Source organism: Melitaea cinxia, chromosome 21 (assembly GCF_905220565.1).
Source record: "Melitaea cinxia chromosome 21, ilMelCinx1.1, whole genome shotgun sequence".
In the NCBI taxonomy this organism is placed as follows: domain Eukaryota; kingdom Metazoa; phylum Arthropoda; class Insecta; order Lepidoptera; family Nymphalidae; genus Melitaea; species Melitaea cinxia.
The window spans coordinates 13,352,212-13,372,751 of record NC_059414.1 but is presented as its reverse complement, the minus strand read 5'-3'; the positions used below and the strand labels follow the sequence as shown (position 1 = coordinate 13,372,751).

At 32.2% G+C, this 20,540-nt stretch overlaps 1 protein-coding gene and 1 long non-coding RNA gene across 2 annotated transcripts in view; both read right to left on the bottom strand.

Moving 5' to 3' along the window:
- LOC123663968 overlaps positions 1-20,540 on the bottom strand; it is a 116,843-nt gene that overhangs the window by 59,083 nt on the left and 37,220 nt on the right. The window contains exon 3 of the mRNA XM_045598605.1: positions 5,827-6,027. Coding sequence (XP_045454561.1) covers positions 5,827-6,027 — 201 coding nt within the window. The remainder of the gene's footprint in view (positions 1-5,826; positions 6,028-20,540) is intronic.
- On the bottom strand, positions 10,887-20,489 carry LOC123664086. The gene is made up of 3 exons (XR_006744767.1): positions 20,261-20,489; positions 18,838-18,843; positions 10,887-10,900 (listed from the first exon to the last, which is right to left on the bottom strand). It is a non-coding gene; the product is annotated as an uncharacterized LOC123664086 (long non-coding RNA).

Below are 20,540 nucleotides of genomic sequence, written 5' to 3'. Positions count from 1 at the left end.
ACGTTTCGGTATATCCAAATGCTGGACGCAGGATGGGTGTATTATCATCTTGGGACAGGATGGCTCACGATGTCGTGTTATGAGCATGACAGACCTCGATGCCATTCCAATTCCAATTCAAAGCACCGACGTGGCTCCAGCAGAGCAGGTTTTGAAAGAAAAGAAGACCACTACGACTACTACATCGAGGACAAGAAAACCAGTAGGGAAGATTTAGTATTTCTTAACGTAGTATTTTCACAATATCTTTTACTTACCTTAAATTTTACTCATTTCGTCTGTTCTTTGTTACTTGTTTATTAGTACTTATTTATTTACCGTCTATTCTTTGTATTAATTTATAAGTTTAACTTTTTCTTTATTTCATATTTGTAAGAGGTAGATTTAAAGTTTTTGAATAGTTAATTTTACTGATAAATTGATAATGTTATTATTGTGCTTAGATAAAGAATAGGTTTCTTTGTCAAGTTATTGTTTAAGTGTATATGTCGTATGACAAGACAGTGTCATTGTCAAGTGCTGTCATTTCTCATTTGTCAATAAGTACTTCAGTTCACTTCAATGTTGCAACTTTAAAAATTGTTACAAGACACTGGCGGGTAAGGGTATTTTTATTTTGAGTGTTTAATTTAATTACATAATTTAATTTGTTAGTAAGTTAGTATATATATAATTTTATTATTATTTAATTATTAAATAGTTTTAAGTAAATATTATTATATAGTACATTTTATTATAGTATTATATTATTAATTATCATATTTTATTTTTTTATTTTTTTAATTTAATTATATAGAATATTTTTATTTATTTGAATTTCTCTGCACATTTACTTGTACTTTAAAACGTAAAATAATATAAATGGCCACTATAGATGTAGATTATTCTGATGAGGAGTTTTGTTCTGTTTCTACCTTAAGCAGCGACGACAGTTATCATAGTGCAGTATCGCCTTCCTTAAATGATGTCATCTCAGAACATCTTTCTGATGATATAAAAAAATTTAACGTCATTCATATAAATGCACAAAGTATTCCGGCACACTATCCAGACATCCTCGCGTCGTTTACTTCAAATAGCATACATGCTATACTTGTTTCTGAAACCTGGCTGAAACCTTGTTTACCTTCAACTAGCTATTCCTTGCCCGGATTTCAGCTAATTCGAAATGATCGCACCAACAGGGGTGGAGGGGGGGTGGCAATTTATTTGAAGTCCAACTTTCCTTTTTCTATAATAAGCTTGTCACCACAGCCCCCACCAATTGATGCTGCTGAGCACATCTTGATAGAGGTTGAGTTGGCTCACACAAAAATGTTATTAGGTGTATTCTATAGCCCATCACTTAATGTAGACTACTTTACTTCTTTTGAACAGACTATAGTGACTTATACTCCCTCATATTGTCATAATATAATTATGGGCGATTTTAACACATGTATGGTAAAGCGAGATAGAAGATCTGAAAGACTCAGTACCATCCTTGATTCGTGCAATATGCAGCTGTTGCCACTTAAACCCACTCACTATTTTCCCGGTTGTGTGCCTTCACTTTTAGATCTGATCATGGTTTCTGCTCCAGAATTTGTTTTCAAATTTGGACAGTGTCCCGCGGAGGGTTTCTCGTACCATGATTTGATATACCTATCTTATAATTTACGTCCTCCTAAACAAAAGGCAAGAGTATTGATGCAGCGGAATTTTGGTAGAATGAATTCAGATAGTTTACTATTAGACGCACGTGAACTGAACTGGTCCATAATTTATAGCGAAACGGATATCGACAAAAAAATAGAAATATTTAATAGCCTACTAGCTAATTTATATGACAAACATGCCCCAGTAAGACCTGTTAAAATTAAGCATCTTCCTGCACCTTGGATGACCAACGAGTTAAAGTTGTTGATAGCCAAAAAGCACAGGGCTAGGGCAAAGTATAGGAAGTCCAATTCTGATGAGCATCGTGAGAGATACGTAAAAATACGCAATCGCTGTAATATGATGTGTAGGGATGCGCAAAGACGTCATATTCATAAATCGGTTGAGAACGGCAACCCAGCAAAAGTGTGGAAGTTTCTTAAATCACTTGGAGTTGGTAAGCAAACAAGTAATTATTACTCAGATATTTCTTCAGACGAACTAAACCGACATTTTGCTTCACCTGATTCAGACTTTGACGCCACTACAAAGGCTTGCACACTACGTCATCTTTCCCAGCTACCAGCTCCTAATCATCCTCCGTTCTTTTTTAGTCAAATTACTGAATGTGATGTTAAGAAGAACATATTATCCATATCGTCTGATGCCGTTGGTTGCGATAACGTTAGTCGTAAGATGCTGGTACCTATCCTTGATGTAATTCTCCCTGTTCTCACGCATATTTTTAACAGTTCTATTGATTCTGGCATTTTTCCCATTACTTGGAAGGATGCTTACGTTATTCCTTTACCCAAAAAATCTAATCCTTCTACTGTTACTGACTTTCGACCAATTTCTGTCCTTCCTTTTCTTTCCAAAGTCTTCGAACGCATAGTCCACTTTCAACTTACTTTGTATATGACGAAAAATAATCTTCTTAATCCACTTCAATCAGGGTTTAGAATAGGACACAGCACGACTACTGCTCTTGTCAAAGTCACCGAGGACATCAGATATGGCATGGATAACAAAAAGCTTACTGTTCTGACTTTATTAGACTTCAGTAATGCTTTTAATACGGTAGATCATGACGTACTTCTTAGTACCATGTGTTCACTTAACATATCTCCATCAGTGATTGACTGGTTTCGTAGTTATCTACAGAGGCGCCGGCAGAGAGTAAAGATGGCAATAGATCTTTCCTCTTGGTCTAATTTACCTGTCGGTGTGCCTCAAGGTGGCGTCTTATCACCTCTTCTATTTGCCATTTTCATTAACAACATCACGAATAACATTTCTTCTCTCTACCATTTGTATGCAGATGATTTGCAGATCTATGCTCAGTCTGACCTCGAAAACTTGCCTGGGGCTATTACTATAATTAATAAAGATCTTGCTGCTGTAGCTGAATGGAGTCGCTGTTATGGTCTTAAATTAAATCCAGTGAAATCGCAAGTTATAGTATTGGGTAGTCGGGCTTTTATTTCGAGGATTGACTGGGCTTCTTTACCTCCGGTGCTCATCAATAACACTTCCATACCATATAGTAAGTGCGTTAAAAATCTTGGCGTTTACATGGACGAGAATATGAACTGGACAACGCAGATTAAAGAAGTGAGTAGAAAAATGTTTTCAACTTGGCATTCGTTAAGACGCTTACAATACATGCTACCGACTTCTACTAAAATTGCACTCGCGGAATCTCTTTTCCTGTCTTATCTCGACTATGCCGATGCGTGCTATCCTGACCTTACTGAACAACAACTGACAAAACTTGAGAGGCTCCAAAATTTAGCTATTAGATTCGTATTTTCTTTGCGAAAATACGATCACATATCCGATTTTCGTAAAAAGCTCAAGTGGTTGCCAATCCGCTTTCGCCGGAATACTAGAATGCTGGCGCTGCTTTACTGTGTGCTTAAAAGTCCCCGGGCCCCTGAGTATCTAAGAGAAAAGTTTGTAGTGCGTGAATCTGACAAGGCACTGCGCTCGAATGATACAACTACGCTGTATATTCCTATCCATCATACTGCTTTCTACAATTGCTCTTTTACAGTGCAGTCAATAGTTCTGTGGAATGCTTTGCCTAAAACTATTAGGGAGGCTAAAACTCTTACATCATTTAAGAAGCTACTAAAAGATTTTTACCTAAATTGTTAGTGAAAAGCTGGTCTGTGTTAGTAAGTTTACTCGTAGTTATTCGTAAATGTGCTGTCGATAATTATTCAATATTATATTTATGATTAACTATTATCTACTTCATAATTAATGTAATAGGTATGTATTTATTTGTGTATATATTTTACGATAAAGCATAATGTAATGGGTATGTATTTATTTGTGTATTTAATTCTTTATATGTTTATAATATATATATATATATATATATATATATTATTGTATTATTATTAGAATGTAGGATCTACTTTGTTTTTAATTTTTTGTTTTGCCTTTTGATAACCCTACTCTTTTTATTTTAAAATCTCCTCTACCCCAAGGTTGTCTGGAAGAAATCGCTTACCTAGCGATAAGACCGCCTTTGTGCATAGTATTGTTTTGCAAATTTTATTTTTAAAGATGTATGTTATGTAATATGCACAATAAAGTATATTTCTTCTTCTTCTTTCTTCTTCTTAGTTACTTCAAATGTAATTTTATTTAATTATATTTTTCGGACATCTACGAGCGTGCTTTCAAAACAACATCTAATATATAAAATTCTCGTGTCACAGTTTTCGTTGCTAGACTCCTCCGAAACGGCTTGACCGATTTTGACGAAATTTTTTGTGCTTATCCGGTATCTATGAGAATCGGCCAACATCTATTTTTCATCCCCCTAAATGTTAGGGGTAGTCCACCCCTACATTTTTATTTTTATTTTTTAGACAAAATTTTTAATTTCTATTTTTTTATGATACAACATTAAAAAATACATACAACCCTAAATTTTCAACCCTCTACCATCAACCCCTATTTTTAATAGCGTTTAGCGGCAAGACAACGATTGCCGGGTCAGCTAGTTTTTAATATATATTTGTTAGCGCTAAAACGAAATAATAAATTATTTGGCACTGACTTAACCGACCTTTAGCCCGAAATAAGCCTTATGGTAATATTTAAGTAAGCGCGAAATATACGCTACTTAATACTTTATTAAAATCATTCAAAATATAAATTGAATCAGACCATAAAACCGATTTTAAATCATCATTATACAACAATGTATTATATGATCTATCAACCACTGGATTATGAACGTAGAATATGCGAGTCGGTTAGGAACTTAACGTTATTGCTTCTTAGGGTCTGTTGCACCGTTTGTGGATAACGATATTTGACAGTTGACGGTATCCAACACATAAAAGTTTACGATATATTATTTAATTTATCATTGAATTATTTATAAAATATTTCTATTTGCAAATAAGAAACTAAATGTTGTATTTTATTAATTTAGGACAAACACAAAAAGACAGATGCTAATGGCATTTTTTTCCTACTGCTTTTAAAGTTTATTCGTACCATATACACCGGCACAAGTAAAATGAGTTGGCAACCCTAGTACACGCTCAAAATGATTATCCGCAGATTCCCGATAAAAAGTGAAAACAACATTGTATGTAATTTAATTAAAAGGCTTTATCCGGTGGTCGATGATCAGGCTTATTCGTAAGCTTTTCATTTGGGCTTTTTGTACGATTTGCAGCATCGGGAATATTTTGTCGAAACTTTTTGGAATTACCTTCGATGATTATTTGTTATCAATGTTACATATATACAATGTTGTCTAATGTATGGATAATGATTTTGTTTGAATTTAATGAGTTAAAAATAAGAGGATTTTATTTAAAAAGTGATTTTTCGCCTTCGAACTATGACTACCTCGTGCAAATAAATTATTTTCTTGGTGATATTTCGCAATAAATTTGTTCGAATTCCGGAAAGTCTAAACATTTTGTGGAGACTCGTTAAAGGTTTTTTTTTTTAACACTAGGCCGACACCTTTGACTTCATTTAATTTTTCTTCATTTTTCTTTTATAAAACAGTACACTTAAAAGTAACCACTTTTAGAAAATCGAAACCAAATGTTCATTTAAATTAAAATAACCACACAAAACTATACAATTTAAACCATGGCAATAGTACTCAGTGCCGAGTCTGAGGGTAGTCCGAAAAAAGCTACTCACCGACTGCCAATCCTCCTGTCTCTCGATCCTCGCCGGCTCTGTCCTTTTGGCTAGTTCCGCCCTACGTAGTTGCTCGCGAGCTCTCGTGCCGAGGTCGGCTGGGCCCACCTTGATGAACTGTAGTGGATTGGCGGCCGGCTTGCCGGGGATTACGGCGGCCGTGTGCGGCCTGGTCGCGAGGAAATCCGCGCTGTCTGTTGTCTGGAAAGATATGGTACTGTTAATTCATTTGTACAATTATAAATACTAGATTAGATAAAAATAAACTAATTAAAGGTAACAAAAGGAAATAAAATGACCGCTGTCAATAATTTTACAATTATGGTTGCGGTGACGATCTTTAATCATTTCAAATATTTGTGTTATAGTAAAGCTATAGACGTATTTATGTATTTCCGGAAACTCAAAACCGAATTATCATTCAACTAAAAGTAATAAGTGAGAGGCAACTATTAACTTCATTGAAGTAGTACACGGCAGAAAATACTCTGCTTATAGTTTGAAACAGTCAGACTGGAGAAGTACCTCAACCTTACAGCAGATCACAGCTATATAATACAATTTTAAAGTAGTGTTGTGTTTCTGTGGTAAATAAGTTAGCTAAAGCTCATACTAAAGGTCGGAGCTAGGCTAGGAAACGCGCTTGCAATGCTTGTAGTATTATAGGCATAGGCTTCGGGATCCGCATACCATCTAGGTGGAATGCCTATGGAGAATTTTTTTTTGTATTAGCCATATAGATGCGTTTGTATGGATGTTATAGAACCCTCAAAACAATATTTCCGTTCAACTGAAGTTGTTAAGAGTAAGTCTCGTTTTAATTTATTTATAACTAGCGTCCCGCCCCGGCTTGCACGTGCAATCCTATCAACAACAAAAGATACGTTAGAAACCTCTAAAATTATCAGTCGTTCTCTACCATATAATGAATGTTTTATACATATAAACCTTCCTCTTGAATTACTCTATCTTCGAACAAAAACCGCTTCAAAATCCGTTGCGTGGTTTCAAAGCAACACAGGGACATACAGCGGGAAGCAACTTTGTTTTATACTATGTAGTGATTGACGCGTACAATACGAATGCGATCTTTGGATGCGTAATAGTTGCGAAACTTTTCCACCACTTTATAGTTGACGTGTAGTCGACATTTTTCTACCGTGACGAGATGTGCCATTGAAATGGAATTAACAAGCAATAACATAATGTTAATACTTTCCGCGTAACTTTTTAATGATTTTTTCATGTAATATTTAATGCGGGGGAAATTTCGACTTGTATATAACTTTATTATTATGTAAAAAATAAAAACATTATACTGTAGTAATTATTTGTTTTTATAACTAAATGGCTTATATTTAATTAATGCAATCGACGAAATTATACAGACATTACAAATTTAAGCCGTTATCGTAATATATTTGAAAAAAAAGTTAATGTTTATTTTTGTATTGTTATTTGCTCTTAATTGTCTACCTACTGTTAATTTGAACAGATAAAATATGTTATTAGGTATATTATTAGCTAGCTGCCCGGACAGACTTCGTTCTTTCAAAAGTTAATAGCAAAAATAATTTTTAATTTTTTTTTAAGTATTAAAACCTTCCGTTGGCCTTAAGGAACATAAAAAAATTAATTAGCCGAATTAGTCGAGCCATTCTCGAATTATGGCGCTTAGCAGCATTCATTTTTATTTATATATAATAAGAATAATTTATCGAGTTGTATTTGTATTGAAAGGATGACTTACAGAATAACTTCCTGTAAGTATATATGTAACATTAGAAAATGAATTTCTATATATCGATTACTTGATTCATATATATATAGAAAGTGACCCATTGTATGTACATATGTACTTAATATTCTTAATACGTATCACCTCCTTAGTATTCAATATATATAAATTACCTGACACGGTTTTACGTAAGCTGTTATACGGTATTAACTTAAAAATATTTTAAGTCATAGCTGTTCTTTCAAACGTGCTGTACATTTATTAGCTATTGGGTTATGCGTAGAGCCAATTTCATGGGCTTCTGATAAGTTTCTGACAGTTATCTGATACACGACGGTATCTAATCGATATATATATCTTTTTGTAATTTTTGTTTCAGCATCAAATTTACATTTTATTCTCGATATTTTTATCCTCAAGCTATTACTAAGTTTATCAAGCAGTTCTAGTGAAAGAGATCCGAAGGGCGTGTCAGCAAGAGTTAAGCTTGCACCATCGAAATATCATCCATCTCCTTTGCCCTAAGGTTGCTTGGAAAAGATTGCTTTTTAGCGATAAGGTTGCCTGTTGTACACATTTCTACTGATGTTAATGTTACTTTTTTTTTCTCGTGATGTAAAATAAAGTTATTATTATTATTATTATTACTGTAAATCTATTTATATTATTTATATCCCACAGCTGGGTCAAACTCTCTTCTATTAAAAATATATATAGATTAATGCGTAAGGCGTGTGTTCATGCGCCTAAAAATTTCGTACATTATTATGTAATTTCTTATTATTCTATAATACATAGTTTTATAAATAAATATCTTATAACACACACACACGCTCGTCTGTTCCTATGGTAAGCAACTTAATCAGAAACCGAACCCACAACCCTCAGAAAGCACTGCAAAGTACGCCAACGGACTAATGAAAGTTTTATATCAGATCTTCTTCAAAAATATATTTTTAAAACAAATGTGATAATTGAAAATTCAAAGTTACTAACACAAATATAAGTCAAAGATTTTAATTAAAACCCACGTTTCTACTGAGTCATCCCGGGTCTATTTGTAAATGGCTAATTTAATTATCGAATTTCTATTAATGGTCAATACCTAATAAGACCAGAACGATATCAACCAAATTGAATTTTAAGATTAATCCAATTATTCCTTAATTTTTATTGTTCAATGTTTATAAATGGTAAAATACTTTTAAAGCCCATTCTGCCTATTTTATAAGCTCACCAAAAGTAAATAGCTCTTATTTTAACGATAATTCGTTTCACATATTTCTGCTATTTTTATGTTTCAAAATTATCAACTTGATAATAAGTGCACACAAAAAAAAAAACCTTAAAAAAGATATAAGAAAAAAAATGAAAACTCCCTACGAAAGTTCAAACCAGCTGCAAATCTATATATAAAATGAAATGCGTTGCCGCTCTAAATTACCACAGACTAAATATAGAACCATCGACTTGTTCACCGGTTCACACTTGGCACTCGCGTCTATTTCCGACCGAACGGATCTACGTTTTCAAACTACCGTAGTAACCCAATTTCGTAACTGGAATTCCAAATAAAAAAATATTATAAGTAACAAAAATCAAACCAAAAAAGAAAAATCACAATTCAAAAAGAGATTTACTAAATTGTTTTTTTTTTTTTTATTAAAATTAAATTGTTCTTTTTTTTTAATTACAAATCACATTTTAAAAATGAAATTAATAAAAAACTATTTTAAATCACAATTCAAAATTGGAATTGAAATTTACTAAAACGTCGTTATATTTTTTTTTTGAAAATAAAGTTACAATTTTATAAGAACTCCTTACGAAATCCGAGTTACACCGTGTATAATATGTGCAAGTTACGCGCGTTCAACTTGAACAGAGACAAGCAACTGACTTTCGCGCTTTTCCACCGGGGAAAGTAAAACCGAGTCGTAATTAATACGGCGTTATTTTTAAATCAAACTTAGCGATTAACGATCGATTAGACAGATTACACGGTCATGGCTGTGTGTTTAGGGTTCATTTGTGAAATTAATAATTGTGTTTGGCCACAAACCAAAATAAACAAACTTCAGTTTTCATCTACAAGTAACAAAATGTAGGTTGTCAAATAAATATTCAATTAAATACGAATTATTACAAATACTCAAAAAGTAGCCGTCAGTCAGATCTCAATCAAATTTAAGTATGACCACATGACAAGCAGTAGCTTTCGAAGATTCCGGGATTCCTACATCTCTGGGATTCCATCATCAGATCCTGTATCATGGTACCACCCTTGGAATATCTCCTTTCCCACAAAAAAAAAAAAAGAATTATCAAAATCGGTTCATAAACGACCAAGTTATCCCCGAGCATACATTAAAATATATACATATATACCGTCGAATTGAGTAACCTCCTCTTTTTTTGAAGTCGGTTAAAAATATATTGATAAAGCATTTCTAATATATTTTGTTACACGCTTCATACAGTTTGTATGTATATTTGATTTCATGCTAATATGATTTTCTATGGTTTTCAGTTTGCATTTTTCTTTGTTAAGTACAGCGTATAACATATACAACATACAGAAATAGAATATTATAGAAATATCCCGTTGTGTTATTTTTATATCGGCCGTACAAAGTTCTTGCATTTTCATTACAAGTAACTAATAAATAATTAGGCCCCTTCTCCTACATGGAGAAAGAGGCCTATGCCCAGCACTGGGTTGCTACAGGTTGAATGCGATGCGAATAATATTATTTATTTATATAATATGAAAATAAACTAATTTGTCTATTTATTATATTTCCGTTCAATTTTAAATATATTTTTTTTATATATTATAAAACTACTTTCTAGCAGCAATTATTTCTATATAGTTCAATAATCATCTAAAATGCTATATGTAAATTTATATGAAAGATATGATTGTTTTTTAATCACTTCAAGCAAACCGGTGTTATAGTTACTAAGTGCAACACATGAAAACATGTATGATAAACGACGGAATAGAAAACGAGGATTTGAATTGACGAATACGATTTATGATTGCCATTTGCTTTAGTCAGTAATATGCAATAGTAATACCCTCAAATAGTAACCACAAACCAATCTTTCGAATATTGTGTTTGCTAGCAAACGAAAAAAAATACGACTTCAATTACATCAACAATTAATACAACGTAGGTAGACAACATCAGCTTTCGTTTAAAAAAAATCATCAAATTCGGTCAAAAATTTTGAGGTAGCACACAAAAAAAATACAGTCAAATTGATAGCCTCAACCTTTTTTGGAAGTCGGTTAAAATGGTACGTACCGAAACGAAAGGCTATTACTATTTTCTTATAAAGGTAAAGGTAAAGTAAGGTGGTAAACAAATGTACAATTCGCCTTAGATTTGGTGATTACTGTAGCCTATCACTTTAGCTTATTGCAGTCCACTGCTAGTCTTATGTCTAGACGGCTCCCCAAGTTCGCGTTAGAAATCCCGGTTTTCCGTAATCCTCATCCAGCCTACACCGGCAATCTTACGTAGATCGTCGGTCCAACGTGACGGAAGACGTCCTACACTGTGTTTGCCTAGACGCGGTTTCCAATCCAGGACACGTACAGCCCACAAACGCCTTCAACATCTGGAGCATTACAAGCGCATTGTCGACCCTATAACTAGATAGAGATGATACTTTTACATAAATAGAGACTTCATGTTATTTTGTAAAATCATTCAAGAATCATGGACGTTAAATTTTTTATTTTAAATAATTCGCAAATTTTATACTTTTCCTGTAAAAGGAACTAGAAACAATTGGTTTATTGAAGAATTAATCAACAAGCGACCAACGCCGTTCTGGAAGTATTGCCGAAGTTAATCAATATTTTTGTGACAATGCAAGTTTATTACATATATTATTGTCACTTTGAATGTTTTGTAAACACATCGAAATTACGAAAGTTTCAATCACCGAACTAGTTATGTTAAACGAGCGATGATAAGGACTGATGTCGTCAACTTTTATTGATAAATTAATTTACAAATATCATGTGTAATTTGAATCGTGTATATAAATTAGTTTTTTACAAAATGTTCCACAAAAGTTCACTCTATTTCAATTTTATTCAATACATTTAATTTAAATAAAAATACAAAATAAACCCATATTCAATTGGAACTTACGAACCAAGGAGCAGTTTATTATATTTTATATAGCTTTATGTATAAATAACATACTTATGTAATTCAATGGTTTATAATTTAATTATTATTTTTTTATTTTATTTTTTTCATTTTTTTTTTTAAAAGTTCACTATTTCAATTTATTGTACATTATTCAAAAAACGAATTATCAAAAATTTATCTAATGTATGGTAAATATATAATTTTATAAGAATAGAGCGCAGCAGCCAGATTTAAAAAGTCGCTACCTAAATCTCACGGAAGATCAAATGAAATTCCCAAGTAGTGTTCATGTTGTTAGGTCCAAGCAATGCAATATTATGCAAGCTTATTTGCCATCCTAGTAGTAAAAAAATAAAAAATAAACAGAACCCATTCATTTTTATCAGTAACATTAATCAGTAAAATCGAACGCTCGCGTGTCTGTTCGTCATTAAACACACCGGCTACTGTCGTGTTACATGTCATCTCTTTCCGCTACGTAATAAATGAAATTGTAAATGTCTAAGTACCCAGGTACAGCAGTTGTTTAGGCACATATTACTTTTATATCTGAACCTAAACTACTTCTAACTGAATATAATACAACTTTAGAGTTTGTGAAATGACGAATCAAAGTTTCGAAGCCTACTTTAATACAGTAATTTTTGATTTTTGTCACTTTTTTAACATTTTTTTTTGGTCGTAGCAACTTTGAAACCTTTGTGGACTCATGCACAACACTTTGCTGAAGATCATGAAATGAAATGAAATAAAACATTTATTTCGTCATAAGGTGATATACACACTTAACGAAAGTCAAAATAATGGCATTTACAAAAATAATAATACAAATTAATTAAAGAAAAGAAAAATATCAAAAGAAAGTTAAGGTAGCAAAAAAAAAACAATAAAATAAAAAATTTTGTTGGACATACAGATAAACATTGATATATATATAGTTATTTTAGCTTAATAATATTATTATTATTAAAATAGTATTTTTGGATTAATTTAACGTCTATCACTTGTATTTATTCTGGATACATTACTTTTAATAATAATAACTACTTAGTTAAGAACACATCTGATCATTTTTTTATGTATTTCTTCGACAGTGACATTGCTTTCCCGTACTTTTTAAAAATTTAATAACATATCTTTGAACATTAAATGATTATTATTTTTTTAATTAATGACAGTATTATGTTACAAATTTTCTGACGTAATGACGACAAGGCGAAACCGTGAGATTTGTAATTAGAAAGGAAGATGAAAAGCTGATTAATTAGACTGTTTGAAACTTGCCATTTTAGACATAGATGTGTTATCGTTCATTTCGAGAATACTGATTTACGTCCCGACTATGTCTGTTTTTAAATTTTATTGTTAATCTACACTTCCGTCTTAAAGTCGAGGAAATTATTAGTACATAGCTAAATATATTTAATTTTTTTAATGCTATTACTATGTCATACTTCGTTGGTGGTTTGTTCAGTAATAGGAACATGTATCCTTTATGGAGTGTAAGTCTTTGGATCGTTCATCAAGAGGTTTTTTTTATGTATACTAATAATATACAACTGAAATGTTTGTTTGTTTAAACGCGCTAATATCAGGATACGGGGTCGAATTAAAAAATAATTTTTGTGTTGGATAGCCCGTTTACCAATGAAGACTAGGCTATTTTTTCCACACAAATTTACGCGCGTAAAACCGCGGGGAACATAAAAAATATAAAATAAAATAGAAATAGAAGAAAATATTTAAAAAATATATTATACAAGACTTACCAAAGACTAAAAAAAAACAGTAAAAGCTGTTCAAGCTACCGATGTCGCACTCGTCGGCTGTACGTTTCAAAGTGCACTGTGTTGACGATAGCGACGTTGATACGACGTTGCTTTCACTGACATACGTGACTTTTTTTTAAATTCGCACTTATTCCCATGCGTTATCTATAAATACTCGATAAGGAGGGGGCGGTACGTGAACTGTTTTAATCATTTTTATAATATAAAAATTGTTACTTTTTTAAGTGTACGAACGACAAACTAGTTCCATTATATTAGTGTTGAACCTTAAATAATCTTTGTTAGAATTTTTTCTTTGAAACATCGTCGAAAAACAATGGAGGATCTGACTTAGAATTAAATTTACGAATCGTTTTAATTTACTGATTTTTTATCGCTTACAAACGAAGAACGTTTGCTCAAGTAAAGCCAAATAATTTGTACACAATTTGTTTTACATAATCTTACTGAATGTGTGTATAAATATAACACTTTGAACTAAACTTTAATTTAGAAATACTTTCAATGAGATTAGAGATATACAACAATTAAAACGCACAAGTGTGTTGATTGTTATCAAAACACTAAATTTGAATATATTAAAACATTTAACTTTACTTTCTAAGAAATGTTTTCAATACTATCTACTGTTGATACTTTTAAACATACAATTTTTTTTGGATATTTATAAGTGCCTACTTAAATAATAAATAAGTTTTAAACAATTGAAAAATTACTCACGTAAAAATAAAATACCTCATCAACTTAACGCCAACTACGTGTTCTTAATACATTCGTGAAAATCATAGTACGTAACAACGTACGCGATGCGAATTATATTTACACTGAGATGTTGGTACCTTTAATTACGCTTATGTGTTCAAATATTAACCTTGCTAATTAAATATTATGTAATGTTTACACGTTTTAAGAGAATTTTATAAAGATAATAACATAAAGCTTATTCGGTGCGGAATTGCATAAATGATAAAGATGTGTGGATTTAGTGACGCTGTATTTACATGCAAGATATTACCAATTCTGTATTAAAATAGTTTTTGAAGTAAAAATTCTTTACGCGCGCTTGGCTTGTGTAGTAAGCTGAGATACAAGTTAGTGAAGAATAGAAAGAGAGAGAGTTACGTTTCGTTAGTTTTATTTCATTTTAACTAATTAATGTTATAATATGGCCATGTTATTGTTGTTGTCATTTTGTATAATTTCTGTTACGGGGGTGACATAATCACTAAGTGATTAAACTCCCATTAAAAAGATTTCCTTCAGTCGTGGTCTAAAGCAAAGCTCGTTTTTTTAAGCAACCACGGAGTTTCTTTTTTGGTTCTTTTGTGCATATTTTATCTGTGTATATGAGTATATTTATCAAAAAAAAAAAAAATAGTTATAACAGTCGGCTGTTACCACACGCATTAAGTTACTTAGGAACAGACGACCGTGTGTGTGTATATTATAAGATATTTATGTATTTATTTAACTAATATATGAATTAATTGTATGGAAAGATTCTTACTTAAATAGTTGCCAAATATATAAATCTCTATATGTAGTGTGTATTGCAAATAAATAAACGATTATGTGATCATGTAAACCAACATTACTTACCTCATACCTTCTTAAAAGTAATGTTATCATACATGGACATAAAATTAAAACGTGAATGCACTTATAATTACAATTTGTCACAGATATTTTAACAATCTAAATACATATAAACGATAAAACTACAAGTAATAAAGGATGATAACATGACTTCATAAAGATAAAATTGATAATTAAGTCTACTAATATAAAGTACTAGTTGACATGGGAAAGGTTGTTTTGTCATATATATATGTCATATGTGTATATATATATATACATACATGTATCTATATATATATATATATATATATATATATATATATATATATATATATAGGTACATGTGTGTGTGTGTGTGTGTTTTATTTTTTTTAAACGATAAGTAATCATCAACATATTAAACACTAAAACCTTCTCCGAAACACGCTGCATCTTATGGTATAAGTGTTATTCCGATCGGTTCAATAGTTTTCACAGCATAACTGAACTAAAAACCGGCTCATTATTTTATTAGTATAAATATAGGTAGATAATTTATAATTAGTAATTACACAGATAATGCCTGTACCGTCTGACAATTAAGAAATCACTCTACAGCAGGTTTGAAGTCACAATAGACTGATACTGGTCCAGAATATCGACAATTTCATCAAAAACTATATCCGTACTTGCCGTAGTATATAGACACTAAAAGCTAGGCTTCGCCCCGCGGTTTCACACGCTTTAATTTGAGGAAGATATATCCTGTAGCCTTTCTCGGTAAGTGGGCTATCCAACACAAAAAGAATTTTCGATTTGAACCAATTTCTGATATTAGCGCTTTATTAAACAAATCATATCGTATCGATTCGCTTCATGTTTAAGATTTCAAAATAGCCTTAGTTAACATTTATTGCAAGAATATTTTTTCATATTGGTCTAATGCAGGGACGTCAAAGATACGGCCCGCGATTGCAATTATCTCTAATATATAAAATTCTCGTGTCGCGGTGTTTGTAGTTAAAATCCTCCGAAACGGCTTGACCGATTCTCATTAAATTTTGTGTGCATATTGGGTAGATCTGAGAATCGAACAAAATCTATTTTTCACACCCCAAAGTTATAAGGGGGGGGGGGGTTAATGGGGTTAATAACATTCCCCGCAAAACAGCGTTTGCGGGGTCAGCTAGTATATTATATAATTAAATAAATAAAATGTTAAAATAATTCAGTACGTGTTTTTTATTTGAATCTGGCCCGCCTACAAATTTAAAATATGGCCCTCTACAAAATTGACCTTGACACCCCTGGTCTAGAGCAACAATTTTCAATAACAAATATTATACATTTTTCTTTAGATACTAACACATTAAAAATAGTTCCAGTAAAAATATAAGAACAATTTTTTTTTTATCCAAATATTTACTTCGAGAAATCGAATAACGTCCTTCAACGAAATGAAATAAACTGTCGAATTCGTCATCAAACATTGGATAAAAGTAAAAAGAAGCGATATGACTCAAATCCACATAAAAAAGTGGCTAAGAGCGAGCACGATGAACAAGAGGAGTTCTGTACAATATATAATATGTAAGACTTGTACTTTTAATATAATAAAATAACAATTGTACTCGTTTTTGGTATTGACGACGCGTCGGTGCAGTGATCATAGCACTGGCGCGGCGCTTGTGGGTGCGGGGGGTTCGACCGCTGCTCATGACAAACATCGGTATCCTTCTTACTGATGTTTACCTGTTATCTACGTTTGTTTGTTTCCGGATATGGGACACAAGAGAAATCTTACTGTGTGCCGTTGAGTGTGAAGCGTTTATTTATATTTATTTTATTTTATACTTTATTGTACACCACAAATATATTACGAACAAAGCATAAAGATAGTTACAGACAGTGAAGTACAATGGGCGGACTTATGGCTAATTAGCCATTTCTTCCAGACCCCTATTTATATTAATATCACAAAGCTGAAGAATTCGACTGGATCGAAATAAAAAAATATATTTTTGTGTTTGATAGCCCATTTACCGGGTAAGGCTATAATATAATATTTTAGTAAGTCTTTTGCTCAAATTAATCTATGCACAGCTAGTATCGTCAATACCTACATATTTTGTAAAAAATACTAACTTTTACCTCAACTTCCTAAGACATAACTTTTAGCAGATGGCATACAGCCTTTGTTTCTGCGGAGTGTAAGTAAAAGGATCCCAATGACACAATTTGGCTACCCCTAAAAAGGTATTTGCAAGGTTCAAGTTCGCCCACACACACGAACGGTCAACGGTGACACACACATTACGCAACCTTGAACAACAAATAATTGTGTTTGCTCGCAAACGAAAAAAAAACCGACTTCAATTACATCGACAAGTAATACAACGTAGATCGACGAAAAAATAGTCAAGCAACTACGCGTTATCAAAGATTACTCAAAAAGTAGTTATCAGATCTCGATAAAATTTATATGTGACCACATGATAAACATCAGCTTTCGATTAAATTAAAAATTATCAAAATCGGTACACCCAGTAAAAAGTTATTACGGATTTTCGAGAGTTTCCCTCGATTCCTCTGGGATCCCATCATCAGACCCTGGTTTCCTTATCATGGTACCAAACTAGGGATATCCTCTTTCCAACAAAAAAAGAATTATCAAAATCGATACATCCAGTAGAAAGTTATGCGGTATAATACAACGTAGGTCGACGAAAAAAGCGTCAAGTAAAAACACATTATTAGATATAACTCGAAAAGTAGTTGTTAGATCTCAAATAAATTTAAATGGGACCAATTGGCACACACCACCTTTCGATTAAAACAAAATTTGTCGAAATCGGTCTACCCGGTCAAAAGTTCTGATGTAACATACATAAAAAAAAAAAAAAAAAAAAAAAAAAAAAAAAAAAAAAAATACAATCGAATTGAGAACCTCCTCCTTTTTTGGAAGTCGGTTAAAAAGTGCAAAGCGACAACTTTAAATATACTAATAAGCTTTCAATTTAGACATCTGAATTCAATTTAATGATTATTTCCATCATCTTTAAAATATTCTGTATCCAAATCCCGTTTTTGGGTGATTTTTTTTTAATTATTATAATATACTAAATCGAATACTTTAGAGACCAACCCTTCCAACCCTTTCTTAAAAAAAGGCATTATCAACAAATTTTATTATTTTTAACTTACACTCCTCAGAAGTTGTATATTGTGATAGCCTGGATAAGATCATTAACTAACTACTGGGCCATGTATGATGCTTCAGTCTGCAATATCTCACTACTGGGCATAGGCCTCTTTCGCCATGTAGGAGAAGGATCAGAGCTTAATCCACCACGCTGCTCCAATGCGGGTTGACGGATATATTCCCTACTATGACTAACAATCGCTATCAGGTGTACATGATAACAACCGGGACCGAAGGCTTAACGTGCTCTCCGACGCACGGTGGGATGACCCACAAGGATTGCACAAACACCCAGACCACGGCAAACACCTGTATGGCCAATACAAATGATTGTCATGTGCGGGGATCGAACCCGAACCGCCAGCGCAACAGGCACAATCCATAGCTGTGACTGTTGCGCCAACGGGCCATATATACTTTATTCTAAAACATCCAAAACAAATTTCATCAGACAAAAAGATGAATCAACCTTCTATATTGCGTCACAACCATCAACTATTCTTAATCTAATTATTTCGTAAGTTGATTCGATTCATGTTACTCAATTTAAACTTAAAACTATATTAAAATTTATCGCTAAGTGTTATAAATCATAATTTGTGATCAAGTTGACTATTGATTTATTTGTGAATGTTTGTTTCTATTAAATATAACGTAACGTCTAACCTATCAACCGAAGTTCTAGGACGAGGTATTGAAATTTTATTAGAAAAAAATAATAATTAAAAAAAAAAAAACAAAAAACCCGCCTGCGTGAAGAACAACTAATAGAAAATCAACTGAAAAAGCTGGAACAAGATAAAAATTCAATATGCACACAAAGTCAGCGAAATAAATAGAAACAATATCAAACATTTTGTGCTGTACATTTAAAATATATTAATACGGTAGTCTTTCGAAACTTTATGCAACGTCGTACATAACATGCAGTCGGAGACATGCATAAAGAGAGAATGATTTGACTTATCCTTCAATTTCATGCCTCCGACTGCATATTATCTACGACGTTGCATAAAGTTTCGAAGGACTACCGTATTAATATATTTTAAATGTACAGCACAAAATGTTTAATATTGTTTCTATTTATTTCGCTGACTTTGTGTGCATATTGAATTTTTATCTTGTTCCAGCTTTTTCAGTTGATTTTCTATTAGTTGTTCTTCACGCAGGCGGGTTTTTTGTTTTTTTTTTTTTTTAATTATTATTTTATTTATGTCTTTTTAGTCAGACAAATTACGTAATCGGTTCAATTCATTAAAACAGTTTACATCATGTGGTTGATTAAGTAATTTTTTAGGGTCAAGAGAACTGATAGCAAGCCCGGAGAAAGATCTAACTCTGCTCAAAGCAACGTAAGCCTGACCTTTAGTAAATAGGTGACTGCTTAAGTCAACAACTATTAGTTTTAATATAATGAAATTATTATTAAAATTATTTGTTTGTATTTGGTATTATGTGTTTGTTATTGATTTTATTAATGTAATTGTAAATTGGTGTGACATTTATCAATTTTTATTTGTAATTTTAATTGTATGTTTTTTTAACCATTGTATTTTATTAGAAAGGCTACACCCCGAAGTTGATTGTCGCCTAGGAGGCGAGTTTGGCATGGTATAGGCGTGGGAAATAGCAAAGTCCACATTTTTTAAACTTTAATATTGTATTTCTTTATTAGTATTACGGTAATAATAATTATGATATACCTTTTTAAAATCCTTGTATTGTGCCCTTCAATTTGATACCCATATTGTAGTATTCGAGAAAAAATTTTTTTTTTCATTAACTACAATGGCTTCGCGCAGCCGCCATGTTTGATTTTTTGTAATGTCACCTATCTAAGAACACTTGGGCAGCTAAGACGAACCTAACGATACCTCAATTATGTAAATCCGTTCAGTGGTTCTGTAAATATAAGGTAGTAAAAAATATTACATACAAATATACATACATACAAGATACGCGCGAAAAACATAACCCTTCTGTTTGGGAGGTTGACTTCAATAAAAATGTAGCATTTCTTCTTAAATTAACTTTAATTAATTTTAGATAACGTATATACAAACTTTTACCAATGATTGAACATATGATTATAAAGACTAACTTATTGTCGGTAATAATGTGAATGCATCTGACTTGACGTTTCTAATTTTCCAAGCTACCCGCAGTCGCCGGCGCGGTGGGGGAAGGTTCCGTTGAATTCTTAACACCTTCCTTGGCAGTCGGGTAATAAAAGGATACAGACACACACAGTATGC